The sequence below is a fragment of the Myripristis murdjan genome, chromosome 12 (genome assembly GCF_902150065.1).
Source record: "Myripristis murdjan chromosome 12, fMyrMur1.1, whole genome shotgun sequence".
NCBI classification, from domain to species: domain Eukaryota; kingdom Metazoa; phylum Chordata; class Actinopteri; order Holocentriformes; family Holocentridae; genus Myripristis; species Myripristis murdjan.
Window position 1 is genome coordinate 31340105 of NC_043991.1, and position 17211 is coordinate 31357315.

The 17211-nt window shown below is 41.3% G+C and overlaps 1 protein-coding gene across 1 annotated transcript; it reads left to right on the forward strand.

Moving 5' to 3' along the window:
- Positions 1–1164: 1164 nt before the first annotated feature.
- LOC115369413 (coronin-1C-A-like) lies at positions 1165–16869 on the forward strand. The gene is made up of 11 exons (XM_030066021.1): positions 1165–1361; positions 4382–4581; positions 6904–7026; positions 10303–10432; positions 10878–11059; positions 11172–11291; positions 11395–11499; positions 11583–11728; positions 11817–11874; positions 13409–13654; positions 15890–16869. Exons 2-11 carry the CDS (start codon positions 4384–4386, stop codon positions 16007–16009), a joined length of 1428 nt encoding a protein of 475 aa, XP_029921881.1. The 5' UTR covers positions 1165–1361; positions 4382–4383; the 3' UTR covers positions 16010–16869.
- The last annotated feature ends 342 nt before the right edge of the window (positions 16870–17211 follow it).

The following is a 17211-nucleotide window of genomic DNA, read 5'->3' on the forward strand; positions in this document are numbered from 1 at the left end:
TTGTCTTTGGATGAATGCTGGGACAGGCTCCAGCCCCCTTGACCACAGGCAGGAATAAGCATGTAAAGAAAACAAAGGATTCATCATCCTTTCTTCTGTGTATCCCGTCCATCACCCATTCACTGCTGATGACATGCAGAGTAGGCTACTCCTTTTAACAACTATTAAAGTGACTGGTTTGATTTGCTCCAGAAATACAAAGAAACTGACATTTCAATCAACAGCATCATTACACAAAAACACATTTGTTTTGCTCTCCTGGAGCTGGTCCTGATGACACAAGACCAAACTTAAATGATCCTTAAATTGTTCAGTAACAAGTAACCAAGTCATAAAATCTCAGAGTTGTTCAATTTGAAATACTGAAAGTGCAGTCCCAGTCACAAGCTGATTTCTCAATTCGCCTGACAGCCTTAACAAATCAGCAGGTGAATAAGCTGTCATGAATTTGATTAGAGATGGTAACATTCTGGCCACCAGTTCCCATAAAATCACTTGCACTTGACAAAATAAAATTATGTCCAAAAACTGGATGAGGCTCACATTAGCCAGTTCACAACTATTTGTATGGCCACTAACATTTAGTCATATAAGCAAAATTAGATTGATCTGTTGAGCTAAGTATTTAAGTTTCTTTTGATTTGAAACCTTTCATCATTAATAGAATATTTTATTCACAATGTACTAAAAAAGCGACGTTCCTTTTTTTTCCCTCTTGTTTTTGCCAAAAACTTAGATTTTCACAGTTCCCTGTCAGCAAATACTGCACAAGTATTGGACTACAAGAGAGCTGCAAGCATGCAAAGGCAGAGTTATTTAAAGCTTTGAATGGGTCAGTTGGGCTCTCCAGGTGTGGTTACAGGAATTGCACAGGGTTGGCATAGCCTGGGGTGGTGAGGCCATATCCATATTTTCATAGTTTCCATGGGACCCAAAATCCCTCGCGGTGCCCCTGGCCATGACTGCAGAGTCCGTCACTGGTCATGTTAAGGCAGGGTGGGCCGTGCGGATTATTTTTGCATAGTTTAACAAAAAGAACTGGGTAACGACTATCGAACCTACCTAAATATGTGGGTGACTTGAAGGAATCCGGCTCCCCCCAGTCCCATTTTTCTGTCCTGAGTAGAAAGTGATCTCATTTGCGCATGTGCTGTAGCCAGTCGTCTACGTACTGGACTGAATATAATAACGATGAGAATCGGCGACTGCTAGTCCTCTGCAGGTGCGGAGAGGAGATGCCCTAAGCCAGTTGTCATAGTGTTTGATTTCACACGCTGCTTCCGGTTCATACATTAGCAGTCAGGAGGGAGAGAGCACAGCGTCTGCTTTGTGGAAAGAAGGGAGAACGTGCATCCTGCAGGGTAAGGGCGCGCCTAAACTGCTAGATGCATGTGTGATGATTGGTTACCCCGGGCTCTAAAAACCTTGCATAGCAATAACCCCTGGAAGTTGTTGTTGCATCAGAACATTTTGCATGTGATGCAGCGGTGTGTGCAGCGGCAGCCCGGTGGCTCTCTGAGCGGACGGGAGCAGCCTCAAACCTCGGCTAAAAAACCTGCACTTGCGTCATAATAGATGGCAGCTGGCGGCGCTCCACAGCTAACAGTTAGCAGCTAGCTAGCTTTGCTAAATCCTGCTTCCCCTCATCACTTTGGACGCCAGAAAGCAGTGGCAGTTGACTGGAGCGCAGGATGCCGTCCATGTCATTACAAACCACACATCCTCCTCTGTGCAGACAGCCTGGCGTAAAGCACAGCACAGTACAGCAACAGTTTCCTGGGATTATTCTTATTATTGGTAGTAGTGTTGGTATTAAAGAAAGCACTCCCAACTGTCAGGGTCTCCTTCCCTCCTCATTCTCGGGGAAACGTAACGTTACGTTCGTGTGAGCCGCCGGTCCGACGGGACCAGCCGGTGTCGGCAGTGCGGCGGAACCAGCAGACTAAGTTACATTCACCGTTATGTCACCCGCTTTATATCTTTACTCTACACTCACTTGAGTTAATCTAAGAGTCAAATAAAGACCCTTCAAATAAAGACCCTTGCAGAGTGTGTTGTTTAAAATAATTCAATAAAAAAATGTAAGTGTGTCAGTTCATCTCTCACTACACCGGCATGGATTGAAAATCACAGCGGACACCCAGTAAGTTGCCTCTTGCATGTGTTCAGATGATCCTGGTTCCCAGTGTTGGCTGCCGGCTGGCAGGGAGGGAGCACCTCCCCTGGCTTTGTGGTTACACCCGCTAACGTTAGCTAGCTAGCGAGCTGGTGGACGTTAATGAGGCGGCACACACCATTGTCTACCAGAGCATCCCTCCTTTAATACACTGAACAATACCGGGCGCTTGACTCTTTTACTCATCCGATGCTAAAGACAAATCTCATCTTGTCCAAAGCCTGTGCTGTTAGCATGATGAGCACGGCTCAGTGGTGATGTGGCTATTGTCCTGTGAGTGAACAAAATGTATCATTAGAGGTAATGTCTTTCTCCATCAGCGTTTTAAACAGGTTCAGCTTTTTCAAATGTTTTGCCATACAGCCAACTCAGGTAGACTGGTGACTAACAGAGCTCCTGACCAATGTTTCTGTACACAGACAAGAGCTGTGGCTCTTGTGCACCAAACCATCATTCTGATTTCACTCAGACTCTTCCACAGGAACATTATGGCCTTGCTTTGCAGCTGCTATCACAGGGCGTAGTGCAGACTGCACTGCCCTCAGCGAGGCAGGCACTGTACCGATGCTGAGGCTCAATGGTGATGTGAGGATGTTGGAGGGCGGGAGTCTGTCCTCTGTGCACCATGATGCTGGAGGAAAGTAGGTCAGCAGTGATATGTTGAGGGAAGTAAGGAGTGTATGGGCTGGAGGTGCATGTCCTGTCAGATGTCTGCCAGGTGTGAGGACAGGTTCTGAATAAAGCCCCAGTGTGCTAATGGATGATGAGGGAACACTCTGTTCTGGACCGCTCTCTGCAGCGTTCCTCTGCTGTGCAAGCACCACAAGCAGCCATGCCAGAATAACATAATTAGCCTTTATGGTGCTTAGTAGTAAGACTACAGCAAATGCCACTAGGGCTTAACAGTATATTGTTTACATATTGTTATCTATATATGAACATGCGTGGCATTAATATCTCAAAAGGCAACAATTTAGGGTTAGGGTTAGCCTAAGACACTGATTGGTCTGTTCTGATCAAAAACTGTTTTGTCAAGCAACTGCATTTTCTACATCCATTCAGTATTATGATGCTGTTTTTTGAAGAATGCTCCATTTTCACTGTTATTACACTTAAAGTATTGTTAATGCATTGTGTCGAAGCAGAGGTAGTGGTAGTGTTTGATTTTAATGTTTTTATTATTATTTTAATGCTGCCTAAGAGAGTGATTGTTCTGTTATGATCAAGAAAATACTTTGTGAAGTAACTGCATTTTGTATGTCCAGTTGGTATTATTATGCTGTTTTTTTTTGAAAAATGCTTAATTTTCACTGTTGCAACACTTAAAATGTATGGAAGTATGAAGTATGTATGAACCCACAGACATTGTGTAACGTATCACTATCAAGATATTTGGCACAACTATTGGAGTATGAATTTTTGCGGCTCTAAATGTCATTGTTGAAGGTAGTGCTGATATTATCTTTGGTTCAAGTGATGTCCAATTTGATGCAGTAAAATTTACAGTTAAAATGACTTCCATTAGCCTTATGACTCCTGCTTTTATCTGCATACTAGTCCTGTTAATGGCAGGCCAGTTTGTGTGTGTTCTTTACATATGAGGTTAAAATCTCCTGGTAGCTGTGTTTGATGATAAGGTCGTAATGGAACTGTCTATAACAAGCAGAATTACCTCAATTCTCACTGCCAGCAGGGCTAATCAACGTTTGCAGAAAATGAGCTTTTTCTTTTGTTGAAACACCAGCCTGGGAAATCATGTTCATCTTGAAGTGCTAACTTTTCTTAGCAACCCCACCCCCCCCATCTTGCCTCTCTCTCAGCAACATGCCTGCTTGAAATATCTTATAGTAAGCCACATTTTTCTCAAACAAATGACAGGCAAACACTACTGGAAAGAAAATCTGCTTCATAGACAATTTCTCATGCCTTTGGCAATAGGTGGATTTGATTTAGTTCCTTTGTATGAAGTAGAACAATGTCAGTCATAATTAAGAGGCATGATGCCAGATCAGATAGACTTCCCTTGCAATAAATCAGACATACCCAATGTGTTCCCTGCAAGCTCAACTATTCCAAAAGACTACTCATGTTCATATTTTATCATTTCAGACAGTGCCACTTTACATTTCAAGGAACATTTGTGAGGAAAACACTCACCCTGTGGAGCCTCAGCTTGTGTAATTCAGCATGTTTTTCTCTCTGCAGATATGTTGAGACGCGTTGTGCGACAGAGCAAGTTCCGTCATGTCTTCGGTCAGGCTCTGAAGAATGACCAGTGCTATGATGACATCCGTGTCTCCAGGGTCACCTGGGACAGCGCCTTCTGTGCCGTCAACCCCAAGTTTGTCGCCATTATCGTAGAGGCTATTGGGGGTGGAGCTTTTCTTGTCCTCCCACTACAAAAGGTGAGCGTTGCTCTATCACATTCTCCGGCTCCCATCGCAAGATTAAAAAATATGTGAACCTTCAGTAAAAAAGAACTTCATCACACAAGTTTGCATTAATTAGCACAATAATTTAGAATTTAAATGGAAAGGGGGAAGGGCTGCCATTAATCACTTGTGTCCCACAGCAGTACAGTAGGTAGGTTTTGAGGAGTTCGCATTAGGAAAATGCCTTTTTCACAAACCCTGTACCTAGTATCTTACATTTCATTATGCTATTATAGTGTTAATGTAATACAATCAGGCTATTTCTTCACCAAATATATAATATTTAAAAAATGCTTCACATCACAAATGAATAGCTAGCTTGCATTGCTTGTTTGCATGTATGCATCTGCAAAGGATATGTTTCATGACCATAGTTTCTATGGTTATGAAAACCCAGTTTTCCAGGCCTGGAAATGTTTTGAAAAAAGATGAAACTTCCTTAATCTTTTGAAAAGTCATGGACATATTTAATTGAGATCTGAATTTTGACAAGTTAAGCTAGAACCTGAGAGGGGGAAACAGTTAAGATATTTTTAGATCCTGGAAATTAGCTCTGGTACCGCTCTAGGAAACCAGCCAATCAGAGTCAAAAGACATCATGGAAAAGTTTGGGAATTTAATTGGCATACAAGTGTCAAAACCCTGGAGATGTGTAAACAAAGACCTGCGCAGTAAGAGTCCATATGTTTCCCACAAGAAACAAGCTTCCCACTGCTGTCAGCAGAACAAACTGTATAATGCAATCCTACACTGTGGGCATGCATGACATTTTCCTACTGCATGCGAGGAATCTCACAAGAACCTTCTACCAATACCACATTGATCCAAATTTCAAGAAACCTAACAGTAGCAGTTTTTCGACAGCATGTGTAGAGAGTAGCTGCACACCTGTACCAGCCCACCTGAGAGCACAGAAACAACAATAAAGACAGGGAGCGGTACTCTTCCTGCTCCTCCTGACCCGCAAATGAACAAAATAACTTTTGACAGAGGAAACTACAAAAGCCATATTGATGCATTTTACCTTGGCAAATGGAGAAGGCAGTGTACATGAGCTAAAGCCAGTGAGCAAACAGTGAACAGTGCTGTCACATTTTCCAGACAAAGGGTGGAAACATATCCAACCTAGCTAATCACAGCCATTGTTTGTACTTATTATATTCCACAAATTTACACTGAATGTCTCGCTTTTTTCGTGGTACTGAAATTGATATCGAGAATCGTGGATTTTTACAGGTGCTGGCATTGGCTACCAAAAATTCTGCTATTGTGCCATCCCTACTGTGAGCTAACTTGTCCATTCTAGGATAAGATAATAAAGTCTGAAATGTCAGAGTCCCCTTGAAATGACCGCTCATGACTTGTACCTCTTGGAAAACAGTATCTTAAATTGTGACAACATTGTGGACTAATGGGTGTAAATTAAACTTTCAACCAATAAACGCTTCATAAATCTTTAAATATCCTCTCTCATCAACCTGTCTCTTCAAATAAAACTGTGTTTCCCTCCCAAATTAATAGCCTATTGGCTCGCACTTGTGATTGATCCTTCCTTGTCCATCCTAAATGTCCTGTCTCAACAGGAACTACATCAAATCAAAAAAGTAAGAGTCCATTTCATGGGCTCTTTAAGCAGAAGTTCAATCAGGCTGGAATTGATTGCAATTCCTAGTTCACAGACATTTTCAGATGTTTATCTGAAATCAGCTAAGTTGTTGCCTCGGTCACCAAACCGACTCCACACCGCTGCAGTCCTGACCCTGGCCTACCCTTCCCTGAGGCTTGCTCCATATGAAACCCCACAGATGATCAATATTTGAATCAGACAGTAAAGTCATGTGATTTGCATGTTGTCAAGGCTGACTTTTCTATTTACAAATGGTATTAGCTGAGAAGAGAGGTGTTTTTCTATATGTTAAATTAACATGCATGGAAAACTACAGGCATCCCAAAAGCCCACAACAAGCACACAGACAGATTGAAAGCCATTGAAACGCAGAGGTTGACAGTTTTGTTTTAGCTTTGCAGGCAAAAACACTAAGGTGCTTAAGGAGCTACCCATTGTTTGTCACCTATGTAGGTTAAAGCTCACAACAGCACAGTGAAGAATTATCTTTGCAGCTATGCAAATGATTACAATGTGTAACTGGTATGGCACAGGGCATGGAAACTGGCCTTGATTGTTGCAGTCATTATTTTCATATCTCTGATAGATATGGGACAGCCAGGTTTTATCGCCCTTCTCCTGCTCACTTTCTTAACAGCTTTCTAACAAAGATGTCTTGTGTCTTCCAGACTGGTCGCATTGACAAGACCTACCCTACAGTGTGCGGTCACACAGGCCAAGTGTTGGACATCGACTGGTGTCCTCATAATGACTATGTCATTGCTAGCGGCTCAGAGGACTGCATGGTCATGGTAAGGAAACAGACTTTTGACTCTATACTTCTGTCTTGAACCTGTACTAACTTACCCACAGCTCATAATTTCTTTTTTTTTTTTTTTTGCATTTTGCATTTTGCATTAGAATGCCCCGATACTTGATGGGTCTTGCTCACTTTTTTATTATATCTGCTGCACATTTGTTTCAGATGAATAAACTGTTTGCACTGTTGTTAGTGGCACCTGTTATTGACCGTTTAACAGTTCTGAAGTACATTATAAGTACAGTTTTTGCTATATGTAGCACAGTAACTTTGAAAAGAGATGTCATGGCTACCAGCTTTTAAGCACAGTCCAGAATTTACTTAGATTGGGAAACAACATGTTTAAAGTGCTAGAGAATAATTTATGGAAAACATGTCTGTGCACCATTATTACAAATGCTACAAGTTTCATTTAACAATGCAATGGATATGACTTGTGATGGATCATTGAAGCTTTTGTTTAAAAAAAAAAAAAAAAAAAAGCCTTAAAGTAGATATGAAACATGCTTAATTTTAACACACTGTAAAGTGCTTGAAATTTCAATCAAACTTGAAATAAGTCAACACTGGTGGAAAAATAGTGTTCACAGATTGGGGCAGTTTTTGTGATCAGGTTGCTCACATTCCATAAGCAGAAGGCATACTTGTGAAGGCATATATGTGTATTTTGCTGCATTTTTTCTAATATTTGGCCTAATACCAGAGTGAGAGGAATTCATTATCCTAGAGTAGTGATTCTTAAACTACCCCCTTTGAATTTTTTTTGACCGGTGCAAAAAAATGTAAGAAAAAAGATAAAGCTCCATCAGTGTGTGAAACAGCAACCTGATACTGAGGACATTTTGTTGTTCTTTTTCTCTTCTTTCTCCTTGTTTTCAGCTGTATCGCTGCTATGTTTCATCCACTGATCCATTTTCTTTTTGATTCACTTTAAACCAAATTTACATTTTTGTTGAACTTATTATAGCATAGGCTATTATTCTAAGAGTGATATTTTTTAAATTTACAACTTTTTTTTACAAAATCTCACACACCACCTGCAGTGCTCAAATATACCCCTAGGGGTACGCATACCCCATTGAGAACCACTGATCTAGAGCAGCAACACTGTCACACTGACTGTCTACTGAATGGGTAATGCTTAATTAAGCGGTCATCGGTTATTCAGGCAGTTTCCTTACCTGTGATTGTAGTATAGTTGTCACAATTATATTCCTTTAGAAATGTGAAGGTTTTCCTGCAGCACTTGACAGGCATTTATAGTCAAGTGATGTTAAACACATGGCCTCACCATGACATCTCCTGGACAAAAGTGACATTGCAATGAATGATGAGCAAAATATTCTGGAATTGAACATTAAATCATCAATAGCTGCAACTTAAAGTACAATTAAAGACAGAAGCATCAGCATGGCCTCTTTAAATGATTGTCCATTAACAATCTCAATTTATTTCTTTCAAGCCATTGTAAATAATGACAGTACTACCTTCCTCCTAATTACCAGTGTACGTTGTTGGTCTACCATTAAGCTGAATTAATTAAAGTAAGTAATTTTATTGTTTATTTGTGCTTGCATATCACACCAAATTTACAGATATAAAAAGATGAATGTTATTTAGATGTTAAGGTTGACTAGTACATAACAACAACAACAAAAATAATAGAAAACAAAAACAATAGCAACATTTAAAGAACAGTTGCAGGAGCTAAGCATATGCATTTACACACAAGTTAAAAACATAAGCCACATAAGCACCAAAACAAAACAAGACAATGGCTCTTAAACCAAGGAAAAAAATACGGTCAGTTGTTGGGAAAAGCCAATTTGTAATTTGTGATTCTGGGCTATATAAATACATAAAATTGAATAGAATTTTTGTAGAAGTGAGTTTTTTATTTTTTTTTATTTTCTGCTTTATTTGACAATCACAGTAGAGATAGACAGGGGAGAGAGAGGGAATTGACATGCAGCAAAGGACCTGAGGTCAGATTTGAACCCCGGTCACTGCGATCGGGACTAAGCCCTGGTACATGGTGCGCACTCTTAACCTGTGAGCCACCGGGGCACCCTGCAGAAGTGAGTTTTAAGACGAGTTTTGAAAGCAGCCACAGAGTCAGCTGACATGATGCTCAGTGGAAGGCTGTTTCAGAGCCGAGGAACCAGACCTGAAAAGGCGCCACCACCCTTTGTTTTTAGCCTGGACTCTGGAATAGTAAGAAGACCCAGGCTGGCAGACCTGAGGGGCCTGTTTGCACTCTAAGGTGTGAGGAGCTCAGTTATATACTCCAGCCCCAGATCACCCAGAGCTTTATATGTGATTAAATGCACTTTAAAATGAATTCTAAAAGAGAGTGGCAGCCAGTGCAGCGAGGCCAGGATTGGAGTAATGTGTGAAAAAAGCTTTGTTGTGGTCAAAAGTCTGGCTGCCAAATTTTGAACTAATCGGAGCTGCTCCATGGCTTGTTTACGTGCTCAGGCAAGTAAACAAGGCATTAGAGTAATTGAGGCGGGAAGATATAAGAGCATCTATGATTTTCTCTGTGTTGCTGTAGGACAGAACTGATCTAATTTTAGAAATATTCCTTAATTGATAAAAGCATGATTGGACTACTTTTTAATCCGTGTATCATTCATTCTTTCTATTTTCAATTGCCAATCAAAAATTAAAAAATAAAAAAGTGACTGGTTATTTTGTTATTTGTTTTTTAATCTAACACCAAAATCCAAAATATGCCTGGTTTTTCATAGTTCAATTGTAGGCTCGGATCAAAAATACGAAATGGAAAAACGGGAATCAGGACTGAATTTGATTTTATTATTTAATTGGTCCGGTTTGGTCCGGTACACGGATTCTTTTTGTACATGCTGCTCCAAATTCACGTTACAGTCCAGGATCACACCCAGATTTTTTATTGCTAACCTTATTTTGGGTGTGAGGGGGCAACGAGTGGTTGAGTTTGTTGTTAGACATGCGCAAGGCCAGTGATAAGAACTTTTGTCTATCAGAGATACATTTTTGGAGAGGTTTTGGTACATCCAACTGTGTCTGTCAAGTACGCAGCTATGTCATGAAGCAAGTTTACTGGTGTCTGAGGGGTTAAATGACAGGTATAGCTGTGTATCATCCACGTAGCTATGGAAAGAGATGTTGTAGAGGGAAACACTTAATGGAAATGCAAAAACTATTTTAACAAATAGATTTTTTTTTCTCTATAGTTGTTATAGTACATTTACATTCACACAAATAACTTGTTTGTCTGTTTTAGATTTGGCAGATCCCTGAGAATGGGCTGGAAAATCCCCTGTCAGAGCCAACAGTGGTTTTGGAGGGCCACTCTAAGAGGGTTGGCATTGTGTCTTGGCATCCCAGTGCTCACAACGTTCTCCTTAGTGCAGGTGCGTTTGGACTAAAGGCTCTGACACATGGTGTGCCCTCACACCGTTGATAGAAAGGAATCATCACTTAATGAGCAAACACCACAAACCCACCAAATACAGTAGCTTGACACAGTTGTGATTGTTCTGATTTCTTCAGAGGTGAAAAGTTAAAATGAGCTTATTCTGGGTGTATCAGTGGTAATCATTCTATCACTTGGGAATTTGCTCTGAAAAATTAGAGGAAATTTGATCTGCCACTGTGTCATCTTATGCCACTTTCACTTGCACGCAGACACCGAATTTTCAGTCTTGTAAATTCCTTTTTTCTGTGAGACTGCCTAAACTGGAGTGGCAGCTGGTGTGGCAAGGCCTATTTTTAGCATGACATCTGCCACCCCATGGCACCATGGTAGAGCTGCCGTTGTTTACGTCACACAGGCTATCCCACATGTGTCCATTTTAGGTTGTGACAACCAGATCATCATTTGGAATGTGGGCACCGGAGAGGCCATGATCAACCTGGAGGACATGCACCCTGATGTTATCTTTAGTGTCAGCTGGAGCCGCAACGGCAGCCTCATTTGCACCGCCTGCAAAGACAAGAAGATCCGCGTCATCGACCCGCGGAAGCAGAAGATTGTGACGGTGAGTGAAAACATCAGGACACCAGGGGTGCTGTACGTTGTGCCACTCAAGCACACATCCTCCTCACACCTGAAAAGCAGCTGTCCACTTTGACAAATCTGTCTGTCTTCAGGAGAAGGACAAAGCCCACGAGGGAGCTCGGCCAATGAGAGCCATCTTTTTAGCAAATGGAAACATCTTCACCACTGGATTCAGCCGCATGAGCGAACGTCAGCTGGCCCTGTGGAAAACTGTACGCCACCTTGCTAACATCGCTTTCAGTGCCCAGTTCATGGATGCATCTTTCAAATGCACACACTGCTACCTGTATAACCTTTCAAATGTTCCATTTCTAGGAGAACATGGATGAGCCACTGTCTATTCAAGAGATGGACACCAGCAATGGAGTTCTGCTGCCCTTCTATGACCCAGACACCAACATTGTGTACCTGTGTGGAAAGGTGAGCAAGCTTTTTGTCTCAACGATAAAACCATCCAAGAATTGGATGTTGTGCCTCTGTGAACTGTCCTTGTTGGTCTTCAGGGTGACAGCAGCATCCGGTATTTTGAAATCACCGATGAGGCACCATACGTCCACTACCTCAGCACCTTCTCCAGCAAGGAGCCCCAGAGGGGCATGGGATACATGCCCAAGAGAGGCCTGGATGTCAAAAAATGTGAAATTGCTAGGTACTACCAGTGTGATGTAATTATTTTCATGTTAGTAGTCTCAGAGCAAGTGCTCTTGTATTTTTTACATTTTCAATTCTCACTACAGGTTTTATAAACTACATGAGAGAAAATGTGAACCGATCACCATGACAGTCCCCCGTAAGGTACGTACAGCTACATCAAATACTAGGGCCGGGACAATCTGCTTATCTCCCAATTTGATACTGTCACTATACTTGGCCACCCATTTGATATGTATTGCGATTCCACAAGTAGGTTATAAAGTTTCATGAGGCTGTGATTAGAGTCTCAGCCTCAGAGTCAGACCCAACTGATGCAGCTCCAAGACTGTTTGGCCCCAGTCTGCACACACACACCATTTTACAACAGGCCACAAGAGCACATGTGGACTGCAGGCTTTGGGGCCCAAACTGCATGGGATTAGCATAAAGTGGGCGTGTCTGCAAAGGGGAGAGCCGTGGCTGCCCACAGAACCCATTTTCATTCAGAGAGCTGGAGGTCAGAGGTCAAGGGACCCTGCTGAAAATGGCCTTGCCAAAATTTCATCTAACTTTGGAGCAGTATTCAGTTCCCTTGCCAAGAAGCTAGCATGACAAGATTGGTACCAACAGATTCCTTCGGTTGTCTAGTTTCATACAATACCCATCACTAATAAAGAAATCAGAAAAAAATTGAGATACTTAAGTGAAACGATTTTTTCCCCACCCCTATCAACACATTGGGCTCTATTTTGCCGGCGCAGCACAGGGTGGTGCAGTGAGGTGAACCCCTCGCAGAGCTAGTTTGGACCAGTGCAGCCAGAGGGGCGCACAGTTTGGTATTTTGGCAGACCGAGGTGCACTGAGATGGGAGTGGCGTTGCAGCAGGGGGAGGTGTCAACAGATTCAGCTTGGCGCAGTGACAGTTTCGTGCCAAAAGGCTTCACCGAGGTGCGCTCAAAGCTCGCCATCTGAAACCAGGTCTACTTTCAGCGCAAGGCGGAGCGGAGCTGATGTAGTGGAAGTTTGGCTGACAGGCAGGCAGTGCACACACGTCACCAAAACCTCACAATCAGCACAAACGGTGCCAATCTCCTTTGATCTGACAGCAGTTGTGACGGGACAGTCGATATGGAGATACATTTATGTGGTATAGTGTTTTTTGTCAGTATTTATTGCATTGTTCATGTGCCTGACATTCTGGAAACCTGTCTGTGAGGTTTTGGTGACGTGTGCGCCCTGTGCACCTGTCTGCCAAAGTTGCACTACGCCGGTTCCGCCTCGTCTGCGGCAGTAGACCTCCATGTCAATTGTGTAAACGTTCATTACGCCTTCGTGCAGCGCATTTTAAAGGTGAGGACAGGGGCTCATTTGATTGGTTTAAAGTGAATCGGCTGTATCAAACCCACTCCACGCCTTCTGTCCTCCCTTGTGGGAGGAGGAACGGTGGAGTACTTGCGCCACGGCGCACAGCGTGCCAAACTTGCAAAATCCACTTGGCCACACCCAGTTGGCGAAGCGCAGCTGTGCTGCGCCCCCACCTTGCCCGGTCTGCGAAAATAGAGCCCTTATCTGATTAGATTTGTGACATAAAGTTAACATTTCTACTGTATATACCAAATCCTTCTCCTGCATCTCTTATTATCTGCATCGTGCTCTGTCCTCCTGTGAATGTTCACACTCTTCTTCACCCCTGCAGTCAGATCTGTTCCAGGACGACCTTTACCCTGACACAGCAGGCCCTGATCCGGCCCTGGAGGCAGAGGAGTGGTTTGCTGGAAAGAACGGATACCCTGTCCTTATGTCACTTAAAGATGGCTACGTCCCCGGATTGAAGAAAAATGATCATCGAGTGGTTAAGAAAAAAGTCCTGGAGAGCAAGCCAGCGGCAAAAGCAGAGACCCCGTCGTTTGTCCCGAAGCAAGCTGCTCCACAATCCTCAATAGTGAGCGTTTCCATATGATTCACTGATAATAAGTCATTGTGTATTTTGGAAAAACGTCAGCCCAATGAAGTGCAAAGCTGATGTAATTCCTTCTTTTTACTACTTACCAGTCTTTTGTATGTATTTTATCATCTACATACTCGATATTTTTACCTTTAACTATGCAGATACATTTTTTTCGACAATATTTCTACTTCCTAAATTTTGCTCTTCTAATATATTACTTTTATTTCTCATCCTATCTGCTGGATGTAATACCAGCTGGCAGCCAGACAAGTCATCACTCATAGCATGTAGATATAAGTTATTCAATTTAAAAAAAAAAAAAATCTATTTGCATGCTTTGTAAGAGCAAACACTGTTTTATGCCGTCTACATGTCTACACAGGACACAAGGTACACAGACTTCATAGAGCTGCATGTCACAACCTGTTTAATCTTGTTACCTGTAATCAAACTATTAGATGAAGTGCTCCTGTGACTTGGAGAAAAATGCTGCACAGGCACTCTGCATCTCACCTCACTACTGCGTTCCATAACTAACCCATTTAAGGTGAGAGATAGGGCTTAAGGTTAAGGTTTGGGTAGAGCCAAACGTTACTGTGCTGAATCAAGTGTGCATGTGAGAGAGAGTGCAAGAGTTTAGCAAATCTAGGGTTACCGTCTAGACGCAAACATCAAAAAATACATCAACATCATCAGCATACCATTTCCAAAAATAAAATGTGTTCAGCAAAAGGTCTGGTATTCCAACTGTTCACGTTTTCTACGTTTTCTAAATAGGCTATGACTAGACATGCAGTCAGGATCAAATTTTGAGCCCACAGCCACCCCTTGTTTCTGAATGTAATAACAATCCCCCCAATACGGAAGCAGTCTATATGCAGCAAAATTGAAGCCAAGTTTCCAAGAAAACATCTGAATGAGCATGATTTATATGAACATGGGGACGTCTATTCAATAATTCTGTCAGGCATTAGGAGCCAAAGTTGGACACTGATGATGAGGTAGATCCCAAAAATGCATTTTATCACCTTTATTTTGGGCACTAAACACTGTTTTTTTTCTGTCTTTATTATTTGTGAAATTTTTTGGTAGTGTGCGGGCGCTCCCTTTGTTTTTCCCATTAACAAATACAAAACTCTTTGTCAGGAATAGTATTATTCAATTTTAAATAAGGTAAATAATTATAGTGGAGGGAAAAGCTTACTAACTTCAATCTTAATAAAAACTAAATGCAGTTAACTTCAATTTTGTCTTTAGTACCCTCAAATAATTACAGTCAAACTGGGATTGGTTTTTATATGGACATAGAATCATGGTCATGTGTAATTACATATACTATTTAATTATATATTTTAAAAATTTGAAGTCATTAATTACATAGTAATGAAGCTGCTTTCTCAGCAGTTCACCACTAGAGGGTGTGATTGTTAGTTGTTGTACATGTCCTTTGCTAAGTATTAGCAAAAGATATGAACAGAAAAGGTTTTATTCAAATACTTTCAGTGGGCTTTTGCTTGTAATATTTCAACATTTTTACAGTTTTGTTGCGTTAAGTAATTTTGAACCTTACTCAACACATTAAATGTGTGGAGCTCATCAAGGTATTTTGTCCTCTGTGTGTTCCCATTTGGTCATATCATTCATATCTTTTCACTGACAGGCTGAAGCTGTACATGCACATAAAAATTGGCTACAAGCCTGGATACGTTTTGTCTCAGAGAAATTAAAATGTAAAGTGACTGACATTTAAAACGTTCTGTTGTTTGGCCCAGCAAATGTGCCTTTTACATGAGGCTGGGTCATATGGTCAAGTTTTTTTGTTTTTTTTTTAAACAATGGTTTCAATCTAGATTTTTCTTATTTTTCACTTACCAGTGCTATTAACTGATGGGAATCTTGTATACATGAGTGAATTGGGGCTTGTTTGACATTACAAGATACAGTATGTAGTCAAAATATCGACTTTTTTTTTGCATATAAAACATAAATTTGAATTAATCAGTTTATCGACCATCCTTCTTTTCCTTTTGATGGTGACAGCATGGCAGCTCGTATCAAGTGGTCAAATCTGGTCTGAATTGTGTTCAGTCTAGTTTTCACCAGTTGACAAATATCTAACATTTCCTCAAGGGATCAGGATATTACAGCTATAATACACTTGGTTCAAGGGGATTTTTAAATTATTATTATGACCTTTGTTCAATGACCTTTTTTTGTATTTTTGCTCAGAAAATGGAAGAAAAACTGGAAGAGGTACTGCGAGAGTTCAAGTCACTCAGGGACCGTGTAATCCTTCAAGACCGCCGAATCGCCAGACTTGAAGAGCAAGTCTCCAAGGTTGCCATATAGAAGCCGGCCCTTTCCCAGGACCGCTCACTGCTGGGGAAAGACGGAGTGGGCGGGGCCAGCCTCAGACAAATGATCCAGATTCAGTTTCATTCAGCTTGGTGTCCTCTGAGTGGTGGGGCCAAGCGCACATTCCAAGATGAACTTTTTTTCCTCCTCATGCCCTCTGCATCACACTTTGTCCTGATACAAAGAGAACCGACAAACTCTTCTGCCATTCACATACACCTTTTTACTGGGTATGTGCACATTTGAATAAATAACTTTTATGTTGACATAACAGTCTTACTTTTTGTTTGAAACTGTGGTAAAACATTCTTATGTGAGGTTTGTACTTTATACTTAAAAACTCTATGTAACCATTAGTATTTCCATGTATCCTTATTTTATTGTGTGTGTGTGTGTGTGTGTGTGTGTGTGTGTGTGTGTGTGTGTGTGTGTGTGTGTGTGTGTGTGTGTTACCAAATATGAATTGTGGTTTTATGCACTGCTTTTACATATTTTTTTTTTCTTTCCAGTACATTCCATTCAGTTTTATTTAGTCAAGCAGAAGGATTTTTGTCAAACATTAGTTTTGCAAGTTGTTTCTCACTGATACCTATCAGGTTTATGAATGTGGAGGAATTCTGTCTAAAACATTTTATTCCTCTTCTTCTGGGCATAAAATTAAACTTTGGGTTATGATTGCATCTCTCTGGTGTAAATGTTGTGCAAATGTAGTGGTGCGTCTAGTCACTGTTAAGGGTCAAACAGGGGTCATGCTCTCTCCAGTGCATATTGGGTGGAAGGAAGGGACCACTCACTCCACTTTTTTTTTCTTTGCTGAACCCTCCCTGACAATACTTCTGTGCACATAATAAAAAAACAAAACAAAAAAAAAACAGTTAAATATGGAAAAGTCTTTTTGTTCCTTTTTCTCTATTTTTCTGACTTGTTTTATGGTTGTCTATCAGAGCTGATCAGGGTTCAGTGTGCTTCAGGGAGAGTTTTACACTGACTAGGTGATTTAAAATCAGTACTGCTATGTAGTCAGGATACTTAGGGAGTCGCAGTCAGTTGCACAGTAAAAACAAATATAAAAGGGCTCAAGCTGACTTAAAAAAAAAAAAAAAAAAAAAAAACCTCTCCTGGGTCAGACTTCCTGTTCAGACTCTGGCTGGCTGTCAAGCTGTCTGATAAGTCAAGTCATGTGGTGCCAAGACAAA